General features: G+C 46.2%; 4 protein-coding genes across 21 annotated transcripts in view; all 4 read left to right on the top strand.

Moving 5' to 3' along the window:
* Positions 1-43: 43 nt before the first annotated feature.
* Positions 44-16,449, top strand: LOC108164957 (keratin, type I cytoskeletal 10). 5 transcript variants are annotated; one of them, XM_017300960.2, is made up of 7 exons: positions 44-320; positions 3,314-3,502; positions 9,758-9,865; positions 14,897-15,264; positions 15,531-15,654; positions 15,727-15,957; positions 16,050-16,449. In XM_017300960.2, the coding sequence occupies exons 2-7, from the start codon at positions 3,365-3,367 to the stop codon at positions 16,113-16,115; spliced, it is 1,035 nt and encodes a 344-aa protein (XP_017156449.1). In that variant the 5' UTR covers positions 44-320; positions 3,314-3,364; the 3' UTR covers positions 16,116-16,449. The 5 variants fall into 5 exon arrangements, with proteins under 5 accessions (XP_017156449.1, XP_017156447.1, XP_017156454.1 ...); XM_017300958.2 differs by having other exon boundaries at positions 15,516-15,654; positions 16,050-16,448; XM_017300962.2 differs by lacking the exons at positions 14,897-15,264; positions 15,531-15,654; positions 15,727-15,957; positions 16,050-16,449 and adding exons at positions 10,995-11,349; positions 11,684-11,867 and having other exon boundaries at positions 45-320.
* Positions 16,450-17,765: 1,316 nt separating this feature from the next.
* On the top strand, positions 17,766-18,832 carry LOC108151554 (basic helix-loop-helix transcription factor scleraxis). The gene is made up of 3 exons (XM_017280224.2): positions 17,766-18,086; positions 18,158-18,288; positions 18,358-18,832. Exons 1-3 carry the CDS (start codon positions 17,890-17,892, stop codon positions 18,465-18,467), a joined length of 438 nt encoding a protein of 145 aa, XP_017135713.1. The 5' UTR covers positions 17,766-17,889; the 3' UTR covers positions 18,468-18,832.
* A 1,061-nt stretch (positions 18,833-19,893) lies between these two features.
* LOC108164057 (DNA replication ATP-dependent helicase/nuclease DNA2) lies at positions 19,894-23,914 on the top strand. The gene is made up of 3 exons (XM_017299642.2): positions 19,894-20,703; positions 20,779-21,807; positions 21,882-23,914. The coding sequence occupies exons 1-3, from the start codon at positions 20,146-20,148 to the stop codon at positions 23,616-23,618; spliced, it is 3,324 nt and encodes a 1,107-aa protein (XP_017155131.1). The 5' UTR covers positions 19,894-20,145; the 3' UTR covers positions 23,619-23,914.
* Positions 23,915-26,863: 2,949 nt separating this feature from the next.
* The window catches only part of LOC108164581 (flocculation protein FLO11), a 34,387-nt gene continuing 33,413 nt past the window's right edge, over positions 26,864-27,837 (top strand). For 8 of the 14 annotated variants that reach the window (XM_017300408.2, XM_033388495.1, XM_033388482.1 and 5 more), the window contains exons 1-2: positions 26,868-26,938; positions 27,552-27,729. In XM_017300408.2, coding sequence (XP_017155897.1) covers positions 27,721-27,729 — 9 coding nt within the window. In that variant the 5' untranslated portion in view covers positions 26,868-26,938; positions 27,552-27,720. Of the gene's footprint in view, positions 26,939-27,551; positions 27,730-27,837 lie in introns of all 14 variants that reach the window. The other 6 variants (XM_033388493.1, XM_033388485.1, XM_017300402.2 and 3 more) reach the window with 4 other exon arrangements.

The following is a 27,837-nucleotide window of genomic DNA, read 5'->3' as shown; positions in this document are numbered from 1 at the left end:
CGCGCTTTGTCTCGAGCTTTAGTCGCTTGTGTGTGATAAAATCACGTTAGTAATCAATTGCAGGCCCAACAGCCCAGACCACATAGAGCAGCGTAGAGCAGCGCAGAGCAGGCACAGCACCGCACCACAGGCATCGCAGAGCAGGCACAGCACTCGTCGATAAGCCACAAGACCCATAAGACACTGTTGATTGTTTTTGTGTTGCATCCAGCGGATCCACGCAACTGTTGCCACCTGTTGCCACCCTTTTTTGTTTCTGTTTTCGTGTTTGTTTGCTGTTTTGGACGAAGCCCAGCCCCCCGCAGGCATTTGATCAACGCGTATGTATCTCCGTATATCCGTTTATCCGTATCTCCGTTTCTCCGTCGTGTGTCGATCCGTCGATCGGTTATAGTGAGGATACGCCAAAAATAATTCAAAATAAACCATCGATAACAAACAAAAACAAACATACAAATTAAAGCCAAAAACCAACACAAAAACAAACAAAAACATCAACCTCAAAAAACTGCTGGCACAAGCCAGAAAATTCCAAAAGAAACTATGAAAAAGTTTAACCAAAAATTTCATTTGCACTTCCATTTACCGTTTTTTTCATTTTTTGTACATGCTTTTTTTTTTGCTGTGACTTACACTTTTACAAGAAATTTCTGTTTGTGAAAAATGCCAAAACAAAAGCGCAAAAAAACCCCCAAAGACCCCCAACTATGACGCGTGTGATGGACTATTTTCGGTTTTGTCTCATTTCGCATTTGCGCTGCACTCATTCCACCAGGTCTCTCGATTACCCAATTAATGCGCGAGTTGGTTAACAGAAAACAGAAAACGGTTTTGATTGCCAATTTCCAAGTTTCGTGTTTCGTTTTTCGTATTTCGTATTTCGTGTTTCGTGTTGTTGTCGAGTTTCGAGTGGGCGAAGTCGGTGGCGGGAAGAGGCTACCAAATGGGAGTGGTAGTGGGCAAAAGGAGAACAGAACACTCAGTGTTCACAGTTCATTGATCGAAGATCGCTCTCACCATCATGCAACCAAGCAATCTCTTATGTAGATGCGACCCATTACTCATACGCCCCGTATCCCCAGGGCTTTCCCATGCCCAGAGATAGTCTGTCCGTATGTCTGTCTGTTTGTGTGCCAGGAAGGGCTGTCCAATCTGCCATTTGCCGAGTCATTGGCTGCCATAGTTTCAGCTCCAAGCTGCCAAATCTCCGCCCCCTTCCCGATGTCTTCTGCTCCTTGGCGCCTTATTACAGTTTTCTGTTTCTGTTTCTGGTTTTTTTTCGGTGTTGTTTTTTAATTGCGACATGTCCATGTCGATGCATGCACTCAATGCCACATTTTGTTGTGTGTTTTTTAATGATTTTCTTTTGTTGTTGCAAATTTTGTGCAATAACCAGCCAACGAGCAATCATAAAAAAACAACAAAAAAAAACAACAAAAAAGGTCCGTATGCAAAGACCCATATACTGGCTAATGAATATGTCCAGTCACGTTGAAGCGATCGGTGGGGTGATCGGTGATCACTTTTCGACAATTGTTAGAAGCAAATGGATCATGGAAAAACATAAATTAAAAACTCAAAACGAAAGACAGAGAGAGAGAGAGAGGGAGAGAGAGAGAGAGAGCAGCTCGAAAGTAAAAGCAAAAGCTGGCAGATGACATAACATTGTGGCTCTGTTGTTGCCGGTTTGGGTCTCTCCTCTCTCTATCCATCTCCGTCTCCGTCTCCATCTCTTTCTTTCTATCTTTCTCTCTCTGTCTTGTCTGCTTTTGGCGCTTACGCCCTACCTTAGCAGCCTTTGAGCCAAGGCTCCCTCTCTCTCTCCCTCTTTCTGTCTTCGCCATCATCCACATGTTGCATGTTTCCACGCAAAACACAACTGGCGAGCAAAAGTTTTTCTTTGGTACCCTCTGCAACACCTCCTCCTATCCCTCTATCACTTGGCATTGCCAAATTGTTGGATTGATTGACCAGGCCATCAGGGAGATTGGTGGAAAGAAAGACAACAAACTATAGACTTTCAAGTTCATTTCGAAGTTCAGATTGGAATGTCTGCTGCAAATAATTATTAAAATTCTTCAATTAGTTCCGAAACCCTTGACCTTTGGGCACCTCTTTTCTTAGTTCCCTGTGGAATCTAAGTGTGGGATTTTTAGATGGTTCCCTACACTTTCTTTCCACGTTTGTCAGTCCGATTCGCTCTTAGCATTTAACCTTTGTGCCTGCCAAGTGCCGGGAGTGCGAGTACTCGCATATCAAAGTCCAAGCAGTTCTAATTAGCGGTTTCCCCCACTGTATACTTAGCTTCACCTCCAATAAAAGATTGTCATTAGGTCCCCCCCTCCCCTCCCCTCCCCTCATCTGCATGATTCATCATTCACCTGCCTGCCGTGTGGCAGGAGGGAAGTGCGGGCTCTGTTGACCGAGCGAAAATTAGCTGCGACCCGGCACCGACACCGACACCGACACCGGCACCGGCACCCTTCCGCTCTAACCCTTCAATTGGAGTCGCGACTCGACGGCTTTTTTAATGCATTTTTGCTCATATTTTCCCACATTTTTGTGTGTAATTATGGATCCTACTTTACTGTGCTTTTCGCACCACCTCTCTTACTCTCTTTTTCTCTCTCTCTCTCTCTGCCTCCATTCAATTTCTTTGTAAAACTTGCACAAACGCACACAGCCATAGCCACAGCTACCGCTACAGCGTTTGCTGCTGGCCATATACAAAAATACAAAAAGTGAAAAAAAACAACAACAAAAATTACATAATTCTTATTGCCGCGCTTTCTGTTGTGATTTAAACGAGTAAATTGCTCGCTGCCGCTGCCGCTGCGGCTGCCGTTTCCACATACTGCACGCGGCATTACTCATACGGCGTGTTGCCCAAGAAATGTCCAATATTTAAACTTGACCAAAAACCAGCCAACACACCAGCCACTATAGTTGCTATTGGCTATTGACAATTATCGTTAGCATCCGCATATCGGCAGGGACCTTGGGACGCGAGAATATAGCCGACAAGCCAAACACCGAACCAACATCAAAATCAAATAGCACGAGTTTTTGGCTTTAACTCCGTATAACGTTTAACGTTCAACGTTCAATGTTTAACGTTTAACGTTGATCATTGACATCGGTTTTTGGGTGTAGGACAAGAAACAGAGGAAAAAAACTGCCGCATCATCTGAAGGTCAATGCGACGACCTTTATCGATTGTCCAGCAGCAGATACTGCTGCTGTGTATCTTTGTATCTTTGTGTTTGTGTATCTCATTAATTAATATGCACCTTTTCGACACCTCTCTTTCCAGCGCCATTTATAGAGATACACATACACAGACAGACGCCCCAGACCCTAGACCATGAGGCAGCCAAGCAGACAGCAAATTCTGGCGCTGGCCCTGTGCAGCGCCGTCTGCCTGATCAGCGCCGTACCCGTGCCCCAGCCCGCCGGCAACCAGGAACTGGATGTACTGCAGATACCGCTGGCCAATGGCAAGGTAAGTCCGGCCACCACGAGGGTAGCTAAACAAGTTCTAGAACAAAGGAACTAGACAACAAAGGTGACTAGAGCCCAGACTAGACTTAACCACCAAACATCTGAGATTGGAGAGAAATGCTGTTCATAAGTTTACTTATGTTATGAGAATTTAAAGATGGAAAGATATTCGATATACTTTCGTACCCAACCACGCTCAGAGTAGCGCGTGCTGCTGCAGCAGCCGCTGCCTCTGCTGCCCTTTCGACCATATTTGCTAGACAAATTTGCAGTTGGATGAGTAAGCTGCTCCGGAGTCCGGCCAGTGATCGTTGGAGATCTCGGAGCGGAAATCAGTGGAGAGCGTCACCCAAGCAACGGGTTTTGGTGAGGCGCAAAAAACTTCCTTTTACTTTTTTGGACGGAGCCCGAATGCGGGTCTTGGGGTCTCTGGGCCCCCGGTCGGACCTGCGTGACCAGCTCTCGGCGTCAGCATCGGCGTCGACGTCGCTGTCATGGCTGCGAGTCGAACCAGTTGCAAGGAAGTTGGCACACTTGTTACCTGTTTCCTTTAGGCCAGCTATAGTCTCAGCTGGCTACTTGGCTACTTGGCAACTGCTGCTGCTGCTGCTGGGTGTTGGCCTGTTGGCCTGTCGACTATCTACCGCTCCAAACCGGACTTTTGGGTTACTCGGCCCGAGTGTTGGGCAAGCAGCAGCAGCAGCTCTCTGTTATTTTATTACTTAATTGCCATCGAGACAATTCCCCGACAATTCCCCGACAATTCCCCGACAATTCCCCGACAATTCCCACTGCCCAATTCAATTTAAATTTCAGTTTCATTTTCATTACGGCCACAGTTTCGTGCTCGATCATCGTCAAAGCCTCCATGGATCATAGAGCATGCAGCATGGACCATTGTGCTGGCCAATTAACACTCCCTGGCCAGCCCCTGTGCTAATTTGTTACCCAAAAACTCTTTTGTTCGGTCTGCGTTTTAGCATTGTTTTATGTCAATTTCTGTGGCTTTCACTTTGTGCAACAAATTTGCACAAATTTCTGGTCTGCACTGGTCCCCCTCCCTTCTTTTTTGTTTATAAATATTTATTTGCCAAACATTGCATTAGATCCGAGTATTTGATTTGTATTTGTGAAGGCTTTAAACACTTTCAAAGGACATCTGCATAGATAAACTCCCTTCTTAAAATCAATCTCGGGTTCCATCGTCCAATAGTTGTTCAACCTTTTGATTGCTCCACTCGGTACGTTTAAGAGCATCGCCCACGCGTTTTGAAATATCATCTACATCTACATCTACTTAGGGGCCCACAAAAATTCCAAAACCCAAACGAAAATTTTAAACAAAGTTGTAAGCGTTTGTCATTGCCCAATTTGGCTGTGGCTGTGGCTGCGGCTGCGGCTTTGGCTTTGGCTGAAAGCAAAAACTAGGTCAAAATGTAGCCCAAACAAAACGATGATACGATAATGATGCCGATATAGTATATACTTACTCACTTTTAGGTATAGAGTATAGACCCACACGCCATAGCTATAGCTATAGCTATCCATATCTGTATTGTCTAGGGCGTGGAGGACGGCTGTCTTCAGATGATGTTCATCTCGGCGTGTTGACATGCCTTGCGCCATAAATCATTTAACGAGAGGATGACAATGATGATTGAACCAGGCCCCCTCCCCCCTCCCCCCTCCCCTGCCCTTAACCACTAAGTAGCTCTATGGAAGAGGAGGCACCACATCTATGGACAATTTTCCGTTTTCCTTTTCTGATGCAGCAGCGATGTCAACTGCAATGATATCTCCATTGTGCTCTCGTACGAATCGTATTGTGTGTGCCAGCAGCAGCGGCAGCAGTTGCTATTTTGTTTGGTCTGTCTGTCTGTCTGTCTATTTGTCTGGCACTGTAACTGTGACTGTGACTGTGACCGGGTCTCTTTTCTTTATTTTTTTCTGTTCGTTTTGTTCGTTTTGTTCGTTTTTCTGGCTTCCTTGGCGCCCCAGCACGTGGCTCAAATGACATAACAACAACCGGTTGCCCCGGGGACACAACGCAAACACTGTCATACACTTATCCCTTATCCGTTATCCGTTATCCGTTATTCTTATCCTGTTGGCTATGCTGATCAGATATCCCAATCGCATATACTCGCTTACACTCTCCTTCATTGGCAAACAGTTTGGACTTGGACTCGATGAGGGGGTACAACAAAAGGGACAATTACCGTACCCCTTCCCCCCACTAATATGCTTTTCTTTTTGTGCCCCAAAACCATCTTTCCCTCTCGAACTCTCTTTGTCAGTATCACTGTCATCTTCTCTTTGGTTTTGCACCCACAAACGACAGCGTTTTTGATTCCTTGCCAAGTGCAAGTCCCCCGCCACACCCCATCCCCTCGGCAGACTATCCGCTTGTATAAGATTAGACTCCCTGCGTGCCCCTCCTGCCCCTCCTGCCACTCCTGCACCGGTGGTCGGTCTGTTGCACACATATCACGCATATGCCGCCGCATTGTCAATCGCAATTTGTGGTAACTGCACTCGGGGCATGGGCGATGGGGGATGGGGGGGGGGGGGGGGGGCTTACTCGTAGCTCTGGCAATTTGTTGGTAGCTGCATTTTTGTTAAGTACCAAACGAGACGCGCGCTGCCTTTTCAGTCATGAAGTAGCAAACCGAAATGAAAGACTAGATTTGGCGGCTCCAAATCGAAGTGCACCCTTGCCCCATCCCCGTCTTTTATTGGAGGAGCAGAAGACCCTATTTACTGGCTGCAGGATTGAGCAGGGTGAATCCTGGAGGGTGATGCTGATCCTGAATATACCCTCTCTGAAGGCAAGAGGTAAATGTTTGGTTTGGCTATTGGCAAACTCCTGAGAATAATTAATACCGGGGCATTATCCAATCCAATGATTCAATGATCCAATGATTTGATTTATTCATTTTCGAATTCGAATTCCAGTTTTTCTCAGTTTTTTTTTTAAATTTAATTTAATTTAATTGTGTCGTGTATTTTTTATTAGCTTCGCTGCTGCTGCTGCTGCTGCTTGAGCAAGGCCTTTAACTGGCTGGCAAGTGGCCTAAGCATTAAGCAGCATTTAGCAGCACTTCGACCACCGCCGACACGCCACGCACTATGACGGGGGGTCGCATTTGCAATTAAATTGATTTTTGTGGCCACGGCTGGAGGCACTTAGCTAGCAACTGTTCAATCCTGTTGGCTAAGCCCTAGGACAGTGTTAGTCAATGTCCAAAGTGGAGTTTCGAGCTTCCTTCTCGCTGATACTCGTCGATTCTTTTTGCATTTGATTTTTTCTTTTGAAGCAAAATATTTTTTTTATTTCAAATACCAAATTGTTTTTTTGCATAGCTAATTTATGCGTAATTTGTCGCTTATCGAATCTAGTTTTCGACTCGACTTCGCCTTTGATTGCTTTTGGAGGTTTTTTTTCATAAACGAATACGCAAACGACTGCCATGTAGCCATATAGATAGCTATATATGTATATATGTGTATACGTATGTGTATGACAGTTATTTGTGGCATTTTTTATTAAGTTTAGAGTCGCCTTAAGTTGGTTAAGGTCAAGGCAATTGATATGGCTACGGCTACGGCTACGGCTATGGCTGTCTGGCTATGGCTGTCTGTTGGAGCCTATTTAAAAACGATTTTCGATTTTGCTTTTTTCTTTATCACTGGCTGGCTCTGGCTTGAGTGGAGCGTTCGAATCGATTAGGAGCGGCATGGAGCTAGAGATGGCCGCGTGAGCAGCCCCAGTCAATAGTCCATTCGATTCTGTTATACATACGTCGGACTGGGATCCGACGGGATATTATTCCCGGCGTATTTTGGTCTGCTTGCTGCTCAAGATTTCACTGAGAGATGGTTTCACTGAGCTAGGGTTTTGCAATGCTAAGAGAGCAGTGGCGTCTGATAGTTTGTCCATTGCCCACCAATCGCAGATCCGAGTTCTGCAGAAAATCCGACATATATTCATATTTATGTACATATCACACATGTACATACATTTGTAAGCCTACGAGCTGCCCGCCTGCCAATTTAGTGGCAGGGGCAGTCGCTTCTTCCGCGTTTGTCTTGAAATTCCCAACATACTTGGGGCTTGGGGCTTGGGGCTCGGTGCTTTGTGGCTCGGGACTTGGGGGGCAGCTGCTTAAAATTCATAGCATTCGCTTTAATGACGTTGGCCGGTGCTGCCTCCTGGACTTGAACTCATTTGAAATTCATTAAGATGTCCCATAAAAATGGCAACTTTTGCTTCCAAGTACTTTCTGTCTGTGTCTGTCTGTCTATCCAAACAATTGTCGCACTAAACTGACACTGACAGACAGCTTAAAATATGATGAGTACTTCAGAGAGGCACTGTGGCAGAGTGGCAGAGTGGCGGAGACAGGGACTGCCAGATGGCAAGTGGCAAGTGGCAACAGTTTGTTGGCGAAACTAGCAAAAGTTTACTTTATGCCATGTCTCCGCCCCATCATCATCATCATCATCATCATCATCATAATCATAATCGTAATCATCTTCGCTGCTGCTTGCTGACTTCCGCCCGCGTGTAAAAGTCAACTTCCGCACCGACTTTTGAGTCAATTAAACACTGCAACAGCAGAGCAGAGAAGCAACATCAGGGGAGGGTTGCAACAGCAGGAGGAGCCACACTCTCAGCTGAATGAGCCCCGAGAATGATTTGGGACCGGCACTGGGTCTGGGGTCTGGGACTGGGGCCATTCCGCTTCGAATCTTTTACCTTTAAGTAGCTCTCTGCGCGAAGCATTCCGAAAGTTTTGCCAGTTTGGAAAACGTGACAATTGCATTGCGATACTCTGCCGAAATGAAATGGGGGAATGGGGCATGGGGCATGGGACATACAGATGGGGTTTGCAGCCGGGCTTTGCTATAATTTTCTATAGTTTCTACTTGGAAAAAGTACAGACATAACAAAGGCAAATACCTCCAATAAAAGACTATTCATTATTCAAACTAAATACAATAGGAAGCTCTCAATCCTTGAACAAACAATAGGTACATTGTATGCAGCGGAGATACTAATCCCAGATGCAGTACAGATAGTACTCGCAGAGACTATATATAGTATTTCAATAGATCCCGCCTTCCAACAATGTTTAGAGCCAGCTTCAGAGGAAATATCGAAAACCCTCTACAGATCGCAAAGGCTTCTATCGCTTAGAGTATCGCATAAACAACTTTGAGTGGGTTTTATCTTCTTGCATTGTCCGATATTGAAATGGACACCTCTGCCTCTGCCCCTGCTCCTGTCCCTCTGCTCCTGCTCCTGCCCTCGTCTGTTTCTTAGAGAAAAGTTGGAGGGGCGGAAGAAACTTTTCCAATTGTTAAAGTGTTGATGGTATATTATTAGATTGTGCTGCTTGGGCGCCCCATTCCTCCATTCACCGTCCCGGTCCCCGTCCCCGTCCCCGTCCCCAGCACCTGGCACCTTGACAATTGCTGCTGCGACTAAGAAGTGGTTGGTGCTGCTGCTGTTGCTGTTGCATGTTTAGTGACTCGTGCTGTTGATTGTCCAAGTTAGTTGCTGCCTACCCCAGCCACTCACCCATTCACCTATTCAGTGATTCAGTGATTCATTCATTCCACCCACTCCCCCACAAAATGCAATTTTAATGCAATTTTCATAATTTATTGTGCAATATTTTCAAAGCTTAGCTGAGAGTTGTTGTTGTTTCTGCTCGGAATAGCCCATTAACGTTAACAACGTTTTTGTAAAGTCATTTCGCTGTCGGAGAGGCTGAAGCTGAAGTTGAAGCTGAAGCTGAAGCTGTGCCCTGCCTCGGGCTCAAGAGCCACCCACTTAGTGGCTCAGGAGCCCAATGTGGTGCAGGAAAAGGCTTGCAGCGATAGAAGAAACCACAGGGAAGAGGCCAAAACAAACCACATACAAATCACAAATTACAAATTACAATTTACACTTGAAACTTGATTGCACAAATGACACAAGGGGCAGTGGCAGTGGCAGTGGCAGGGGCAGTGGCAGGGCCAGAGTCACTGAGCCAAAGGCTGAGAGACTCATTGTCTAAAGTGAAAGTTTCTTTTTTTTTGTCAATTTGCGGCCACTTCGGGGCATTTTTGTTGTTGTTTTCTTTCTTTGACTTCATCTTCCTCAGCTGCCTCTCTGCCAGATTATGCAATAGACGTACAAGTGGGAGACGCTCTAACTCTAACTCTAACTCTTACGATAGTCTGATTATTTCATTGTTTTTTTTTACAGGAAATCGATGTCTTGACATTGGGCGCCAAAGATCAAGAACAATTGATAGCCGATCGCAATAAAAGAACGATTGGATTGCTGCGTGAACTGTTTCCGGATATAACCAAGGTATGAATCGAACTATATACTATGTATATCAGACCCCGTCCCCCTTTCTCTCTCTGGTCTCCCTCTGTCTGTCTTCACAAGCCCCCACTCTCAGACACTTAACTCAATTCTTACCCAGACCCAGACTAGACTAGGGCTAGGCAATCACTCAATCAATCAATCAATCAATCAATCAGTCACACCTCAACTAAATCAAACGAAATGAAATATGTGTTCCGTGTAGGAGATCAATATGCAAATCAATCGTCTAGTCAATAATGTGCTGGCACGCGTCGGGCCCATCGTCCTCGGGACGGTTCTCAATCCACAATTTGATCCGACAATCCTGAGACATCCGTCGGATGAGGATGATAGCGATACCGATACCGATACCACTACCAATACCGATACCGATTCCGATTCCGACAACAAAAATGGTGACAAAGATGAGCGACCGTCCAGCGATAAGGACTATGAGAGCCTACCCGAGGAGTTGACCCGCTTTGAACCCGATGGGGAGTTTGCCGGCCAGACCAAGGAGCCCAGCCCCAGCCCGAAAATCTAACCAATATATAGTTCTATACATAGATATAGCTTAAGGCATTCCCCGAACCACGCATTGGCACATTCTGATATCGGGTATTAGTGGACTAGTAGCTGGATTTGCCCACTCCCTCGATTCTCCTCGATTTGCATGTCCCTGGGGCTTGGCAAAAGTGCACTCAACCCACCCCGCCACCACCAGCCACTTCTCCGCATGCCAGCACCACCAAGAACCAACACGCCACAACACAGACACAACAATTAAATCCAACTAACCCACACATATAGCCCAGCAATACGAATCTCACTTCGAGTTTTCAGCAAACGATCAAAACCAAAAAACAAAAACTAAAAAAAAACCAAGAGACAAAACCATTCAAAAATTGGCCAAAGAACTCATCATCAATGAATCAGTCAGCAATCAGCAACAGAAATATCGATAAACAATAAACCGACACTATCGACAACAAAGATCAGCATCAGCATCTCATGTGGGGAGCACCACCACCAACCACCAAAGAATCATCATCCACCAAGCAATCATGGAGCTCAGTTTTCGAGTGTGTTGAAAGTTTTTGTTGCATATTTTCTTGTGCTCTCCCGATAGGAAATCGACTCGATAGTCAATCGCATTATAGCCCAGGTGATCCGGGTGGCCGGTCCCGGCCTGCTCACTAGCATACTGGCCGGCAATCGCGGCGGTGCCGGTGGTGTCGGCGGTGCAGGCGGTGCAGGCGGACGCATGACGACGCCAGGCAGCGATTTCGATGCTGATTTCGATGCCGATTTCGATGATGACGATGACGATGACGAAGTGGCACCGAGCAGCAGCTCGAGTGGTGCAGCAGCAGCAGCCACCAATAAGGTGAACGGCAGCGACGACAGCTCGCGGGTGAAGATCGATTTGCCGACATTTGAGCCAGAGACAACGACTCCGACGCCGACGACGACGACAACTAAAGGTGATAGCCTACCCACTTTAGTAGCATCTTCATATAGTCCCAGTCCCACCTCCACCACAACCACCTCAACCACCACCACCACCGAAAGTGTGGAGATTCCGAGCCAGTTGTTGCCGCGCTCCCTGGAGCCAGCGACTACTACAACAGCGCCAGCAACAACAAAAGCCACCACAACTACCACCACCACAACCTCTTCTGAAAATCCCCCTCCAGTACCTACCAAAGCCGCCATCCAGTTTCCCAACAACAATAGCATCGACGAACCACAATTGCTAACCATCATCGCCGATATCAATCGTTTATTAAATTCTACCAATTATTTTATTACAACCAGAGATAATCTAACAACAACAACAACAACCACATCTCCAACAACAACAACAACAACAACCTCCCTTGCACCAACAACAACGGGCAACATAACGAAATTATTGCCAGTATTTGATTGATCTGAAAAAGTGCTAAGGATTTAAAGCAACAACCACCACCACAACAACAAAAACAACAACAACAACAACTAGAAAAGCAACAACAACCACTCCAACAGAAATAACAACAAAAACAACAACAAAAACAGCTACAAGAACATTCACAGAAGAAGAAGAAGAAGGAGAAGGCATCATCGAAACATCATTTAGCAGAAAGCATTTCCATTCATCGTTCTCGATTGAAATTTGAAAACGGTTCAACGGTGGAAAGGTTCGTAATGGTGGGTCAAGAAGGAATTTCAAATCTAAAGAACTTTAATCCACATCGTATAAATCTGGTAGAAACCGTTTCGATGATGGTGCGTACCTAATCTGCTTTTGAAGCTTCTGATTTAACCACGATTCCAGCATGTTTCAAACAATTACTGGGACTTCGTTCTCTCTAGAAATGTATCTAGAGAGCCACTTGTTGAACCGTTTCTGAACCAACATTGAACCACATTCCAGTCACAAGCCACCTTGACATCACTCGAACCATTGGATATCCTTGTAGATGTCACCCACACCACATTTGTTGCGCATTCTTATCGTTGATATACCCTAGAGACCCCAGCCCAATTCCAAGTTCCTTTCAGCAAAGACCCCCTGACCCACTACACTCCACACCTCCCCCCCTCCCATGCATGTAACAACACTCAAGTAAACTAATCTCCCAACAACCGCCCCCTATGCACTTGCCACCTGCCACCTGCGATACACACACACACCGAATCCGAAACCGAAACCGCCATCGATGATTCCTGGTTGTTGTAGCAAATCGATGAGCAAGCGAACCGCATCATCTCCAAGCTGCTGCGCACCCTAGGGCCCACGGTGCTCCGGACGGCCATCCAGGGCAACAGCGCCAATGCGGCAAGGACCAGCTTCGATGCGGACTTCGACGACGACGATGACGAGACCAGTAGCAGCAGCAAGGGTGACAGCACCTCCAGTAGCTCCTCCACTACCAGCGACTCCAGTGGCACACGAGTGACCATCGAGCTGCCAACCTTCGAGCCCGACGATGACAACGAGATCGATGCGGTGGATAAGAGCAGCAGCAGCAGTACCACCACCTCAACCACCACTGAGTCGACTGACACGCTGTAAAGTCACAACCAAAAAGTGCGTTCCATTTGCTACAACAACTGTGAGATAACTAAAAAAAAAAACTCCGCTACCAACTGATGAAATGGCAATTAAATTGGTTTTTCTATCTATTAAATTTTTTTGTGCAGCGACTAAAAGAATACCCCCTACAACAACCACAACAACAACAACAACCACCACCACAGCCACAGCCACAGCCACATGTGACCACAACAGCCTCCCCTCCAACAGATTCGCTTAAATGTTGAAATTATATTAAAGGAAATGAAATGAAATATTAGCATTGTTAACCAACATGAAAGTTGTTTTGAAATTACTTTTCCCACACTGGTTTTGAGCACACACCCACACATACAAGCACAAGAAATATCTGTCTCTGTCTCTCCCTCTCTATGTCTTAAGCTCGCTGCTTGTCTCTCTCTCTCTCTCTCTCTCTGACTGTACTATATCTGCCTCTGTCCTCTCCTCTACTCAGAACCTCTACCTACATTTATCTATATCTCCATCTGTCTCTATACATCTGTACCTCTTCCCATGCACACTCTCATTCACTCGACCCTAGGCTAGTAGGTGTTTTTTTACAAGAATATATTTGACATTTATATTGTATTAGTTGTGTAAGACATTTTTTTAATACATTTCCAAATATACCGAATTAATGTTTACTACCCTTCTCTCGTATGACTTTTGCTATTGAAAACATACTCGCTCCAGACACATTCTCTCTATACAATATATATTTTATTTTTCATTCCACACTTTTGGTGCCCAGACAGTCTGCGAAAACCACTCGTCATTTTTGGGAAAAGAGTCATGCATTTTGCTCAATTGATCGAAACAAGTCACTCTTTTTTTTTTGGGAAGAGCAAACCTCCCTCATACTCATGAGTACCCTCATTCACATCTCCGACTTCTCACCATCCAAAGCATCCACAAAAGCGATCTATATCCGTATATCTTTATTTATTCATTCCTACATTCCTGATCGTCTATTGCAATCGTCTTTCTGCCGCTCTCAAGCACAAAGAAGCAAAAACAAAAGAGTTGACAAACAGATGAGCAACAATTTCCATTCTTCCAATACAATAGTGCTTGTACATAGATATTTCTCCTCTCGAGTCCAGAGATATGTAACTTTGAAGCAATCCGATTAAGACTATCGAATACTCTATATACCATACGGAGAGCCCTGGGCTTGGCGCCATCTCGTCGCCTGATCTTGATGGATCGGTTTTTTGTTTTGTTAATGTTTAGTGCTCCGTTTTGCCTATACTGCCTTCTCCACTCCACTCCTTTTGTTTTTCTCTTTTGCTTATTTTTGTATCTTTTTCTCTTTATTTTCATGTTCCATTAAAACCCGATTCGATTTGTGCAATATCAATAACTCACAAAAAACAAAACAATCAAACGATAAACTGATAACCGATAACTGACAACCGATACCTGCAAATCATTCGACAATCAAACAACAATCGAAACGAAATTGCAATCGTAATCGATATCGATATCGAAATGTATACAAAAATACATCGAACGCCTTTGTGCACGTGCATTTATCCATTCATCACACGAAATGAATCGATCAATCAAACAAATCGATTGTGCAAATCGCCTAAAACAACATGCCATAACATTCCTCCCTCTCTACCTCAACCTAACCTCACATTAATCACACCACACGCATACACACACACACACACACACTCTCGACACTGGACACTCGACACACAAAACACACCACACTTCGCCGAATCCTATGCTTTATTCCTCAACCCTTTTGCTCCACGCTCCCTGTTGCCCAACCCCCTCCCTCTGTACACACACACACACACAATCGCACATAACCAACGCAAAATTCGAAATTAAAAAAAAAAAAAAAAACCATAAAAACCAATGACAATCCCGAATCTGAACCCGTACCCGTACCCGTACCCGTACCCGCAACAATCTGAAATCTCCCGATAACACAGAACGGCGCCACCGATACACAAATCGATCTGTCGGCAATTAACAAACAGCTTGAGGAGACCATTCGCGTGGCCCGCCAGGTCAAGGAGGCGGAGGCGGCCGCCGCTGCCTCCCAGTCCTCGCCGGTTGCCCAGGCCCCCATTCCCCTCAAGTCCAACGAACCCATTCAGCTGAGCTTCAACAACGAGCTGCCCACACTCAGCACATCCAGTGGCACATCCTCCTCCTCCTCACCAACTGCCAGCCTCAGTGATGTGAAGGCATTGAGCACCAATGATCTGCAGCAGTCGGAGTCCAAGTCGCCGGCCATCGATGAGCTGACCCTCGACTCGGCTGAGGAGACGGCCGAGCTGGATGACCGCAACAAGAGGTAAGTGCCCTCCGAATACGTACAGGACTACAGGAGTCACATGACTACACCCGTGAATTGGCCATCACATCACTTATCGATAGAACAGAGTCTTGGAGTCTATCGATCGCATTAACTTGTTAGTGAAAATTCCACCCAAGACACTCAACTAATCTCACACTTTCATCCCCTTTTCACAAACAATAAACCAAAAAAAAACAAAAAACAACAAAACCACACCAATGGAATGAATGCACACACCCACCCAATAGTAATCTGTTCAAAAGGTTCCTTAATTTCGGCGGTGCGGGTCTGGCCGGTGGATCCAGCGGCAACGGTGCCGGTGGCTCGCCCAGCGGCAATAGCCTGGGAGCCGGCGGCTCCGGCAACTTCCTGCTCGATGTGGTGCGGGTGAGTGGTAACCCCTCTTTCCAGTCGAGATCCACTAATCTCACTCCGCACTCCACTCTTCCATCTGTTTAGCTCTTCTCGGGCAGCGTCCAGACCCAGCAGGGCGATGAGGCCGCCAACTCCGTGGGCGGCGGCGGTGCCAGCAGCAGCGGCCTCGGCGGCGGCAGCCTCGGCTCCGACGACACGGACGGGGACAGCACCCGTAATGCCGATGGCTATACCGAGGGCATTCCCGGCCCCGTGACGCGCCTGGTCGTGCTGGCCAATCGTGGTCTGGCCAATCTGGTGCAGGATTTGATTCTGGTAAGCAAAGAGTGTTTTTCGATAACTTAGTTGTCGCTTATCGATCGTATTCGATTTGTAATCGTATCGTATACTTGTCCTTCTATTTGCAGCGCGTGGCCGCCACCAGCGAGAAGTTCGTCAACTTCAAGGCCAAGCTGATAACGGCGCTGATCTAAGGCCCGAGTCCTGGCCTTGGCTCCATCCCAGCACTGGCCACGCCCTCGCCCGATTTAGTCAAGTCACACTCAACTGTACAGAGTCAAATGCAGCAGATCACACACTGCCCCCATCCCCTTCCACGTCCCCTCTGTCTGTCTCTCTCTGTTTCACTCACACACACACACACACTCACGCGCCACTCATTTGATAAAAAAAAAAAACAACAACAAAAACCTTCTGGCAATGTACATTAATTTTTTTTAATCTTTTAGCAAAATTTTCATAACAAAATATAGAAAAAGAAGAGACATGAAAAAAAAGAAAAGAAAATACTGAAAATCAAACGAATAAAATTATTTATATTTTAATAAAAATGAACAAACATAAAAATCAACAAAAAACAAAAAACAAGAAACACATAACGATATGAATATGAATATTCTATATAACATATACATATATCTATAGAAACGCCTGAATCTGAATCGGAATACTTCAGGCCACGCCTAGTGCTGTCTTCTGTCTTTCTTCGGCTTTTGTAAATATATTGCCATTTGCAAGTTTTCACATCCTCCCCCCTTGAGCTTTTCCTTAATTTGTACTACCCCATCGTCCACTCCACGCTACAATTTTTGTGAATATTTTGTGTTCTATTAAAAATCATGACTGTGGTGTTTTATTTACTATTATTTTTAATTATTTTAAACGAAAAACGAAATATGAAGAGAACGAAATGAGAAAGGAAGAAGAAGAAGGAGAGGAGGTTGCAGATGAGGAAAACACACATCAAGTTTCGAACCCAAGAAGAAAAATATACTCGATCATATATTATTATTATTAATATTATTATTATTTTTTTGAACTTATAATTTCGGTCACAAAAGCCACCCCCACAAACACTCAATGAACAGATATACTCGTATCAAATATATGTACACAATCGATCGACATGCCACGCCCCATTTTTGTGACCAGCCCCACTCCCCCCATCACCCCCAACTGGATTTGTTCTTAGGCCTCTCCCTCTACTCCTAAGCGAATTGTGTTTGTTTCTCATTATGACTTTTTTTCTAGCTACCTAAGTGAATGTGTTTCGACAAAATGTGTATAAAATATAAATAAAATGATTCTTAATATTAAAAGTAACACATCTTTATTGGCTGTGTGATTGCCAGTGTATAAATATCTGGATAATCCATCTGGGAACATTCCACGGAACTGCTTTGCTTGACTGACTGACTGACTGACTGACTCACTGATTGATGCAACGGCAGCGCATGCCGCACTTGAACGCATGTGTGGCATGTGTGTTCTTCCAGGGGCAAGGGTCCGCAAGGGTCACTTCCGTTTTCCAGGCTGCAGGCCGCACACAAAACCAACAAATAAATTGGCTAAACAAATTATCGATGGACAAATGAAGATGGGTACTTATCCTTGGGACGGATCGGATCAGATCGCTTCCAGGCCATTAATATTGTACAAGTGCTTTGTTTGTCTGGAGAGAAAGAGATGGCGGGGAGTGGAGACTGGGAGTGAGAGTGAGCTAGTTGTGCGGCTTTGTTTTGACAAGTGCGCGCTGAGGCAATGTAAGAAATGCTCTCGTTATTGTTGTGTGTTTCTCTTCATGCACAATTTGTCGTCACTTGGCGATGACTTAATTCATTTAGCAGAGGCCCATTGGAACAGCAGACCATCAGAACAGCGGACCAGAGGCTGGACCTCTGATGAAGCGGTGCCAGAGGCTGATGAAGCTGCGTGCTACATTCAGTCAGCAATCGTCGAGGCAAACGGATGGCGATCTCATCAGCAGAAACTGCCTCGTATCTGCTCATGGCCCTCACCCACGACAGCCACAGCCACAGCCAGAGTCCAAGCGATGGGAGTGGTAGTGGAGGGGCCGGCGACTCCGAGGACTCGCAGACAGGAGGCCGCAGGAGACGGCCACCCAGACAGAAGATCAATGCCAGGGAGCGCTACAGGACTTTCAAGTGAGTCAAGGGACACACCCATAGAACAATAGAGAAGCTCTAAGCCCTTCTACCTACACCTTCACCCTCAGTGTCAATGCCGCCTATGAGGCCCTGCGCAGTATGATACCCACGGAGCCAATAAATCGCAAGCTCTCGAAGATCGAGATCATCCGCCTGGCCAGCAGCTACATCAACCATCTGAGCAGCACACTGCAGGCAGGTATGGGAGCTGGACTGGAATACCCTTCCTTCAGTTGTACTCTCATTGAAATTCTTCTCCCTCCCACAGGAACCGATTTTCAGCCTTGTCTGCTGCATAAGTACGAAAACGAGGGCGGTGGAGCAGGAGGCCACACCAGACGCATCAGCATCTGCACTTTCTGCCTGAAAAGCAAGTGAACGGAACAATATGGAGTAATCAGATTAAGACTAGATTAAATGCAATTGCAATGCATTTCGCGGTATTTATTTAAATTAAAACAGCCTTGGCAAATTCTTTCAAATTAACCGCCCAGTACTGGCGTCATCTGTTGGAATTGATCTGTACTCCAGCTGCACGCAGGTTGATGGCACTGCCATCTATTGCTGAACTGCTGCACTGCTGTGTTTCTTGTCGGTTGTTGATATTTCAATTTGCAAGCAATTTAATATAAGCAAATTAATATGTGTAGAGATACCATTTAATATATTTTTTAATTTAATTTATTACCGCAGAGTTTTCACCAATACTAATTTAAGATAAAATGCAGAGTGGCCTTATTTTCAAATGTCCCGGCCACATGGGCGCTAAATCAATTCATTAAATTTAATTTTTTAAATTCTATTGAAGAACATAGGGTATAGAAACTTTTGTACGGAGGTTTTTTGTACATTCAAAACAGTTTCACTATTTCCTTTTTAAAAATTCCACTTTGGCGCGCAGCTTATCTCTGGTCGACTGGATTCAAATGTGTAGTTGACGTGTTCAAAAAAGGACCATTTTCATTTAAAAAAGATTTCTTAAAATTAACCAATCTGGTAAAATATTGATTTATTGATTGGATAAAATTATGAGTTTACACCGGAGGGTCCTGCCTAGCTATTTATATCAAATCGAATATCAGAATCGACGAATTTAACTTCCGATCATGGACAGAGAACGATTAACCCATTGTCGACCAGTGAATTTTAACGGAATATTTCAAAAGGGAGACCGTATGTTTCGGTATAAAAAACCATAGCAAAATCATACCAAACTCGAAGCCACACGTTGAAGATTGTCACTTTCTGTGGTGTTGAGGGAGCTGGCCGAACAGCTGTTCATCTGACAACGCGGACACATGTATGTACGCCATGTCTTCAAATTTGTTGCTCTCGCTAAGTTTGTTTTCTCATCGGTATTTTTGCGGTATTTCTGAGGGTCAGACCGTATATCTTATCGATAAGTCCTGTAGGAGATGCAGGGTGACCGTTTACGGTATTTTTAATACTTGTCGGTATTTTTTTAGGCTAAAATTGAACCGACGGTATATTTACGGTATATAATGGTGTATTTTGCCAGTTTCATAAATCTATTATATTTCCTTTTCAACGTTATATATAGAAATCCAATAAAAGCAAATATTTTGAATAAGCCAGTTAAGTAAAAAAATTATTCATGAATCGTATTAAATTATGTGGGCGTGGCTTAATGTTCTATATAGCTGAGAATATTCCACGGAAGATCAAAAACGAGGAATAAGTAAAATAGAACTTGAATTCGTCAGTATATTTACGGTATATTTTTTAAATGAGACGGTATATTTCTGAGGGTTGGACGGTATATTTTGACGATAAGTCCGCGGTCACACTGATGAGATGTAAATGGCGCGAACAACGAAAAAACGACACACAAAAAAGCATTTTCTAAGGAAACATTAACAGAAAAAGTCGTGAAATACTTCGGACGTCTCGGAAGTCTGTTATCGTGTGTGCCCTGACTGTGCTCTCTGCTTATTTTTTGTCATCTATTTTTTCACAAGCTACAAATATTTGCGCCAAAAATTTGTGAACTCGTCGTTGGTTCAAAACAAATAATTCAACACATTTTCGGGCGATAATGTCGACTCCGAAGCGCGTGCTGACGCCCAGCAAGGAAAACGGATCTGGCTCACCAGGCACCAGCCAATCGCAGGTCAAGAAGTTCAAAGATGACAAGGACTTGTGCGACGATTGGGAGAACCAGTGCTGGGACGACAATATGGATGTCGATGCGAGTGCTTTAGAGGCGGCGATGGATGCGGCTGTGTCCTCGCATAGACTGGACCTGTCCATATGGCAGCGCTGCGTGATCGAGGACTTTGAAATGGACATGAAATCCTACAACGTCAGACTGCTAGTAAAAAAGAGCCCCAGCCAAGCCGAGGATCCAGAGACGGCCGAGTGCCTCGTGCATTCGCCGTGGAATATTTGTGAAATGAAGAAGGGCGATATTGTTTCGCTTCTGGCCAAGTGGCAGCCCTCGCAGAACGTCTATGTGATTGACAAGGAGGACGGCTTCTGTGTGACCAACCCCGATTTTCTAGTATCCGGCACCACCGTCATGGGTTCCCTCTTTTGCCGCCGCAAGACGGTGCTGCAGGAACGTTTTCGCGGCCTCCACTGGAACAACCGTGTGGTGAGTACCCAGCAGCAAAGCCCAGACATTCCCTAACCTAACCGAGGGGGATACTCATTTGAAACTCTTCGGCAGATGATTATTGGCACACTGGTGCACGAACTGTTCCAACGCGTGGTCTCCGAGCAGAACTACACGCGCTCCCATGTGAAAACTATCCTGAATTATATGCTGCAGAGCCCCTCCCTGGCCCAATCCCTCTATGCCGGCGACCTCACCGAGTATGAGGTATTTAATGATATTCAGCGGTTCGTCGATCCCATCGTTAGGTTCGCCAAGCAGTATGTGCTTGGGGAGAAGCCTAAAATTCCGTCACCAGTGAATTTTCGCGGACGCATTGAGCGGATCGAGAACACTGAGGAGAACCTGTGGGTACCCCAGCTGGGCCTCAAGGGCAAAGTGGACGTCTCTGTGTCCGTGACCACAGCCAATGATCCCATTCCCTTGGAGCTGAAGACGGGTCGCTCCACCTTCTCCATGGAGCACACTGGCCAGCTGATCCTATACCAGATGATGCACTCAGCCCTGGGAGTTGATACGCGCTCCGGGCTACTGCTCTACCTGCGCGAAAACATGATGCGCGAGGTGTTCGGCAAGCGCAACGAGATGCGCGATCTGATCATGATGCGCAACGATCTGGCCAAATATATAGTCAACGAGGGGAAGAGCCCAGTCGCCGATGAAGAGGACATCGAGGACCTCTACCTGCCCGAGCCCATCCACCACCACAGCGCATGCGTGAAATGCGAATACAGGACGCTGTGCGCCAGCTACGCCAAGCGGGATAGCATACTGCGTTTGGGGGACTCGCATTCAATGAAGATCCTTATGCCGACGCTTCTCGAGCACCTAACCGACGAGGATCAGGAGTTCTTCCACCACTGGTGCGGTATACTGGCCCTCGAGGATAAGCACTCACGCGCGAGCTTTAAGCAGCACACCATCTGGACGGAAGATCCCGTCTCGCGCCAACAGCAGGGACGAGCCATAGCACAGCTGAAGCTTTATCCCAGCCAACTGGCGCTCGAAACAGACGGCCGCTTTGAGCAAAACTTGGAGTTGGCACGCGAGGTCGATCCCAGCATACAATTACATCTCAGTGGGGTATGTTCTAGGATCTGGGGATCTCCCTTCACTGAAATCGTCAGTGTGTAATCTACTTTTCTTCTCTTCTGCAGTTCGATGTGGGCGAGTATGTGGTCATCAGCACCGAATCGCGCATGGCCGTGGCTTCTGGGATCATCGTTTCGTTGGAGTGCCGGCGCCTGACAGTCGCCCTGGATCGCGACCTCAAGCCGCAGTATGCGAAGGAGACCTTCATCATGGACAAGCACGACTCGCAGACTTTCAGCACATTCAACTACACAAGCCTCGGCATGCTGCTCGCCCCCACGCTGCGCGCCAAGCAACTGCGCTCCATAATTGTAGCCCTGGACCCGCCCCTACCAGTTGACAGCCTGCCCGATGTCATTCTCATAGAGGGTCTTCACATTCTGCAATATCTGAACAAGCAGCAAAACGAAGCCGTCATGCAGTGCCTCAGCAGCAATACCCACTTTCTGATCAAGGGTCTGCCCGGTACAGGCAAGACCCAGACGCTGGTCGCCCTGGTGCGTATGCTGCATCTGCTTAATCTCACCGTCCTGATCACGGCCCACACTCACTCGGCGGTGGACAATCTAATGAATCGTCTGATGGCCTATGACCTTCCCATGCTCCGTCTGGGCCAGAGCGCTCGCATTAACGACTGCCTGGAAGAGATCAGCGAGGCCAATGCTACCAGACGCTGCCGCACCGTCGATAGCCTGACACGCGTCCTGGAGACGCCGGCGATTGTGGGCGTCACTTGCCTGGGAACGGGTCACCCCGTCTTTCGAAACCGTACGTTTGACTACTGCATCGTGGACGAAGCCACCCAGGTGTTGCTGCCCACCATTCTGCGTCCCCTACACTACAGCGAGCGCTTCGTTCTGGTCGGAGATCCAGATCAACTGCCACCGGTCGTTAAGTCGCGCGAGGCCCGCAAGAGAGGAGCAGACGAGTCCCTCTTTGAACGCCTTGACTCGCCCAATTGCACGGCCGTGCTGAGCGTGCAGTACCGCATGAACAGCACAATCACCCGGCTGGCCAACAGGCTTACCTACGATGATGGCCTGAAATGCGCCGATGAGAATGTGGCCAGGGCCCATCTCCAGCTGAAACCCATTGGACACGCACCCGTGTGGGCTCAGCGCGTGCTGCAGACCCATCTGGACAATGCCGTTGTGGTGGTGGACACCGGCGACTGCTCCGTGCCCTGCCAGGCGGTGGGCAAGGGCTTACAGTGGCTCGGGAAGGCCGACTCCAACATCGATCTTAAATACGGAGAAAAGGATCCGGAAGTTGAACTGGCGGATGTGGGGCAGCATCCAGCGGAAGGTCGCCGCATTTCACAGTACACCAATACCTGCGAGGTGGGCGTTGTGATGCACCTTATCCTCCAGCTGCAGCTCGCCGAATACGACCTGTCCACCGTGGGTGTCATTGCCCCCTACCGCGCCCAAGTGGAGCTGCTGCGCAGACTGGGTGGACGGCTGGACTCCAGAGTTGAGTTCAACACGGTGGATCAGTACCAGGGCCGCGACAAGAACATCATTATCTACAGCTGCACCAAGACTGGACGCGATCCCACGGAGAAGAAGCGCTGCCGAGCCGCTGAGATTCTCGAGGATAAGCGCCGCCTCACGGTGGCCATCACACGCGCCAAGCAGAAGCTGATCATCCTGGGCGACGTCACGTGCCTCAAGAATTATGGCCCCTTCAACTCCCTATTTCAGAACGTCCCGGCAAAGTGTTTCCTGCCGTTGATCGAGGGACGTTTGGAGTTTGCTTGGAAGTGTCTGCACACGGACCTGAATCGCCTCGTAGAACCATAAGTCAATTAGTCCTTAATCCTTTTTTAATATATTTCGTTACATTTTAAGAGTTCCAAGTGATTTGTATTAGTTAAAGGACTCATACAAGATTTACAAGTGCCAAAGTGACCGATAGATCGTTATGGATCCTTAAAGGAAGCCAATGTTAAAGAAGGAAACTAAAGGAAACTAATTTCAGAGGAAACGACCTCTAAAAAAAGAAGCAAATCATTAGTGAATCGCCGTCTGGCGTGCTCCCAAGTTACATACATAAAAGCCGATTCATACTTTAATAAAATGTTGTTTTAAATTTTGTATTCGATAAGTGCATAATGAAATGCAATCTTGAGCGTAACTTTTACTCGCGCAATGGAAACGTTTTTGGCTTCCCAAAAGTTCTTTAGAAATATATATTCAAATATACAGAGCTCGGGAAATGTACAAATTATCTTAGTATCCCACTAAACATTCCTAAATGTTGGTGAAGTTTCGTTGGAGCTGTGACGTTCCTGTTTCGGTTGTTGTATCCCACTGTTACATGCTTAACGGTGCTTACACCACTCTCCCCCTCACTTTTGTTAAACTCCTTTTGAAGCCCGTGCTCCCTTCCTTCCTGGGGCACCTTGGAGTCTGTTCCGGTCTCTTGTCCGCGTGCCACACGTGCCACGAATGCATATTAGCAGGAGATATGCAAGTGGAGTGGGAGAACTATCGTGGGGGCATATGCAGCGGATGCACTTAGCAGCCACAGGCCGGCGTGAGTCATCCTCATGATTATCGACATCATAATCGTCCTACTATCCTATCACATCCCATCCCACCCATGCTATCCATGTCATCCATTCCCCTGGCGCGAGGTTTGTACCCAAATGTGAGATTGATTGGTCCCCAAACCGGAGAAAACCAAACCAAAGCAAAGCAAAATGAAATTTCAAGAAAGTAGCGTCGATTTATTCGACTCTGCGATACCTCTCACTCGGTCCAAAAACTCGCACAGTGGGGGGGCAGGAGACAACCCAGCGGTTGGCCGATATGTACATATCTACACGGTATCTACAAGGCTATCTACATTTAATCTTCACGGCTTCTACTTGTTTTCAATGTAGAGTAGTCTCAAATGGAGAAGACCGATCGCCGCATACCCTCCAGGGCCTACGAGTACAGGGTGATGATATCAAATAAAAGCTGGCTGGCCGAAGATAGGGAAAAGGGGTACGAGGTACGAGGTACGAGGAAGACAGACCCAGAGACACCAATAACAGTTACAGTAACAACAGGCAACGGCCACAATGGACATAAGCAAATCGCTTGATAAAATATTTGAAATTCATTTCGCGCCGCCTCTTGGCAGCCGTTGGCATTTCGATGACAGCATTTAATGCTCATTATGTAATCTCTTTAGGTCTTTGGCTCGCAAAGAGACAGAGAGAGAGAGAGAGGGAGCGAGCGGTGCGGGGGTCCACCAGTTAACAAAGGTCAACCACAAAACTATGAAGCCCTGTCGCACACACACACACACACACACGAATATTGAATTGATTTCGAGTTCCGGCCAAACCCCAAATGTATTTTTTTTTTTTTTAAATACCCAATAGACACAACACACACAGAGCTAGCCATCTCTTTTGCACGCACTCCAACTCTCACTCTCTTTCTCCTTCGGGTTTTTTTTTGGGTGCGCAACAAATTAAGCCCATTAAGACCATCTTCAAGATGCCCCCATCAGCCATCACCCATCACCCTCCACGCATCACCTGTTGCAATATTGAACACTCTCCACACAGATGATCCATTCGCAAGCAAACGCTTTGGGGGCAGGCATTATCAATAAACTGTTCGCTGAGGCTGTGCGAAAGTCCGAGTATTTTCACTTTCATTCAAGCCAAAAACTCATGGCCTAAAACTAAGAATGAAAACAGTTGAAATGCTTTAAGCTGCAGTTAAAATGCGCCTTTGGGGATTCCATTACCAGCTGTTGAGAAATTATCCGCTTAGTTTAGTAGAAAATTAGAATCACAACCAACCGCCCGCATATCGCTGTACCGCCGCAAATCAGCCCCCGCTCTTCATACATATATACATATGTATGTACATATATAACCGCCGATATTATATAATCACCAAATATATTAAATAATACCTATTAAAAGTATACAGTCTACTAATTCATAACCACCACCATAGATGATACATATGTGTACCCCACGGAAATGGAATAAACTTCATTGCAATTCCATTCCTCTCCACAAACTATAAGCTAGAACTATAATTTTCATTTTTCTTTATGCCTATACCCGTTTCGGAAGACTTTCAATTTTCTTGACAGAACTTCTATCATAAGCTCCCCCTTCGTGTTATACAATCCCTTTCAGCTCAATTCGCTTTAATTTGCCGATCTGTGCAACGATTTCTCCGCGATTCGCCAGTCAAGCGTTGAATGGAGACCAAACGCTGGCCATTAATCGCTCAAGCCGCAAAAGTGTGGCCATAATTGATCAGTTTTGGCTGCCGCGAAACTTCATTATAGCCATCATCTCTCTGAAGAACATGCCCCCCGAGGACCCCCAAAAGCAGCAGCAGCAACAGCACCACAGACTTTCCCCGCATTCAAGCTCTCTGTTAACGGTTAACAGACGCTGTTGGGGATACGGGCTTCGCGGCTGCGCACTGCTCCGGTAGCAGCTCCAACAAGTTATGCCTACGGTGCGTGGTACCCCTTCTGACAGAAGGTATTATGAACTTGGCCAGGAGTATGGGCTGCAACGTCGAGAGGAGAGGAAAAAGATGAAAGATGTTGACAAATGAACTAAGATATCACATTAATTCCACTTTCGGACATTTACTATTGCGGGCAAGTGAAAGATGTTTGGCCTTTTACTTGTTTCAGGAACTGATTGACATCGGAGGAATACCATATAAGGAAAACTTTAATATCAAGAATTATACCTTAAGCCCTGAAAATTATTGCTGTTTACCTTGGCCACACAAATAGTGGATGGCTATATCATGTTGCGGCCACAGTAGCTGGCAAACCGCTGTTGTGTCTAGTTATAAATAGTTTTAGCTTCAGAAAATGTAGGTACATATGTATATTCGTATTCAGGACAATCCTCCCATCATGAGTTGTAGGGTGTCCATCGCTTCGTCACTCCATAAGCAACTGTTTCTTCTGGTTACTGGTTTCTGGTTTCTGTCTGCTAACCGTTGTCTGCTGCTGCTGGATGGCGGTCTGTGTGGTGTTTGGTGGCTTCTGTTAAGGCCTGGCCTGTTGGTGGTGGCCTGGCTGTTGGCCACGCTTTTTGGCCACAAAACGAATTCAGTGCAACGGCGACTCTTGAACGGTATTGTTGGCCATAGCGGTAGCTCGCCTCTTGCATACCGTGCATACTAAAATATACAATTTCCTTCTATGTGCGAGAGACATAACATACAACTAAAAGTTTATTCGATTTACTTTTTTTTTGGTCTATTTTTTGCGTGCTTCGTGCATCGTGCCATCGAGTGAATGTGGAAAAATGTGCAGCTAGACGGATAGATTTCTATGGATATTAGTCAAATATATACATACATATATACTATATACTATATACTATATGAGGGGATATATGTGGATATATGTGCTGGAAAAGAGACGCCGCCGCGCCTGGCCGAAAGTGAAAAACTGAATGCGCAGACGTGTGTAACAGTTTTTACTTTCGGCCTCGTTTCTGGCTTCATCTCTTGTTAGTGGCCAATGCTGCTGCTGTAGTTGTTGTTTGTTGGCTTTGGTGGTCAGTGGAGCATATAGACATCCGAGATCTGTGCATATTGCATAAAAAACATGCACTCAGCCTCCAGCTCCAGCAGCCACTGCAGCGGCAGCAGCAGCAGCAGCAGCGGCAGCATTTAGCCCACTTTTCGAGCAAATATTTTTGCAAATCTAACGACAACAAAAATCTCACACATAAATCCTAGCGTTATTTTTTTCCGTCGCCGCCGCCGCGTTGCGTTTTACTTGGACAACAACTAGAGCAGCGACTAAGTATAACAACAACAGCAACAGTCACTGAAATAATAGCAACAACCAGTGCAAAAGGAGCGCCACTGCAGCCTGCCACCTCGACCAGCAGCAAAAGCCGCCAAAATGCTTCCGGTAAGTTGTTGTTGGGCTGCCCGAAACGGAGCCAAAAAAACAAACTGGAAAATATCTGTGCAAAAACCTGAGAAAACTGAGAAATCATTTTTGTAACGCTTATATTTT

This window comes from Drosophila miranda, chromosome XL, assembly GCF_003369915.1.
Source record: "Drosophila miranda strain MSH22 chromosome XL, D.miranda_PacBio2.1, whole genome shotgun sequence".
In the NCBI taxonomy this organism is placed as follows: Eukaryota; Metazoa; Arthropoda; class Insecta; order Diptera; family Drosophilidae; genus Drosophila; species Drosophila miranda.
This window is presented reverse-complemented; position numbering and strand designations above follow the sequence as displayed.

What these genes read in the sequence shown, in the direction of transcription:
- LOC108164957 (XM_017300958.2), top strand. Translation starts at nt 3,365, where the DNA reads ATGAGGCAGCCAAGCAGACAGCAAATTCTGGCGCTGGCCCTGTGCAGC. An exon ending in TGTTTCCGGATATAACCAAG is followed by an intron (nt 9,866 to 14,896) that starts GTATGAATCGAA and finishes CCGATAACACAG; the next exon opens with AACGGCGCCACCGATACACA. An exon ending in TCCTGCTCGATGTGGTGCGG is followed by an intron (nt 15,655 to 15,726) that starts GTGAGTGGTAAC and finishes CCATCTGTTTAG; the next exon opens with CTCTTCTCGGGCAGCGTCCA.
- LOC108151554 (XM_017280224.2), top strand. Translation starts at nt 17,890, where the DNA reads ATGGCGATCTCATCAGCAGAAACTGCCTCGTATCTGCTCATGGCCCTC. An exon ending in GAGCGCTACAGGACTTTCAA is followed by an intron (nt 18,087 to 18,157) that starts GTGAGTCAAGGG and finishes CTTCACCCTCAG; the next exon opens with TGTCAATGCCGCCTATGAGG. An exon ending in GAGCAGCACACTGCAGGCAG is followed by an intron (nt 18,289 to 18,357) that starts GTATGGGAGCTG and finishes TCCCTCCCACAG; the next exon opens with GAACCGATTTTCAGCCTTGT.
- LOC108164057 (XM_017299642.2), top strand. Translation starts at nt 20,146, where the DNA reads ATGTCGACTCCGAAGCGCGTGCTGACGCCCAGCAAGGAAAACGGATCT. An exon ending in TCCACTGGAACAACCGTGTG is followed by an intron (nt 20,704 to 20,778) that starts GTGAGTACCCAG and finishes ACTCTTCGGCAG; the next exon opens with ATGATTATTGGCACACTGGT. An exon ending in TACAATTACATCTCAGTGGG is followed by an intron (nt 21,808 to 21,881) that starts GTATGTTCTAGG and finishes TCTCTTCTGCAG; the next exon opens with TTCGATGTGGGCGAGTATGT.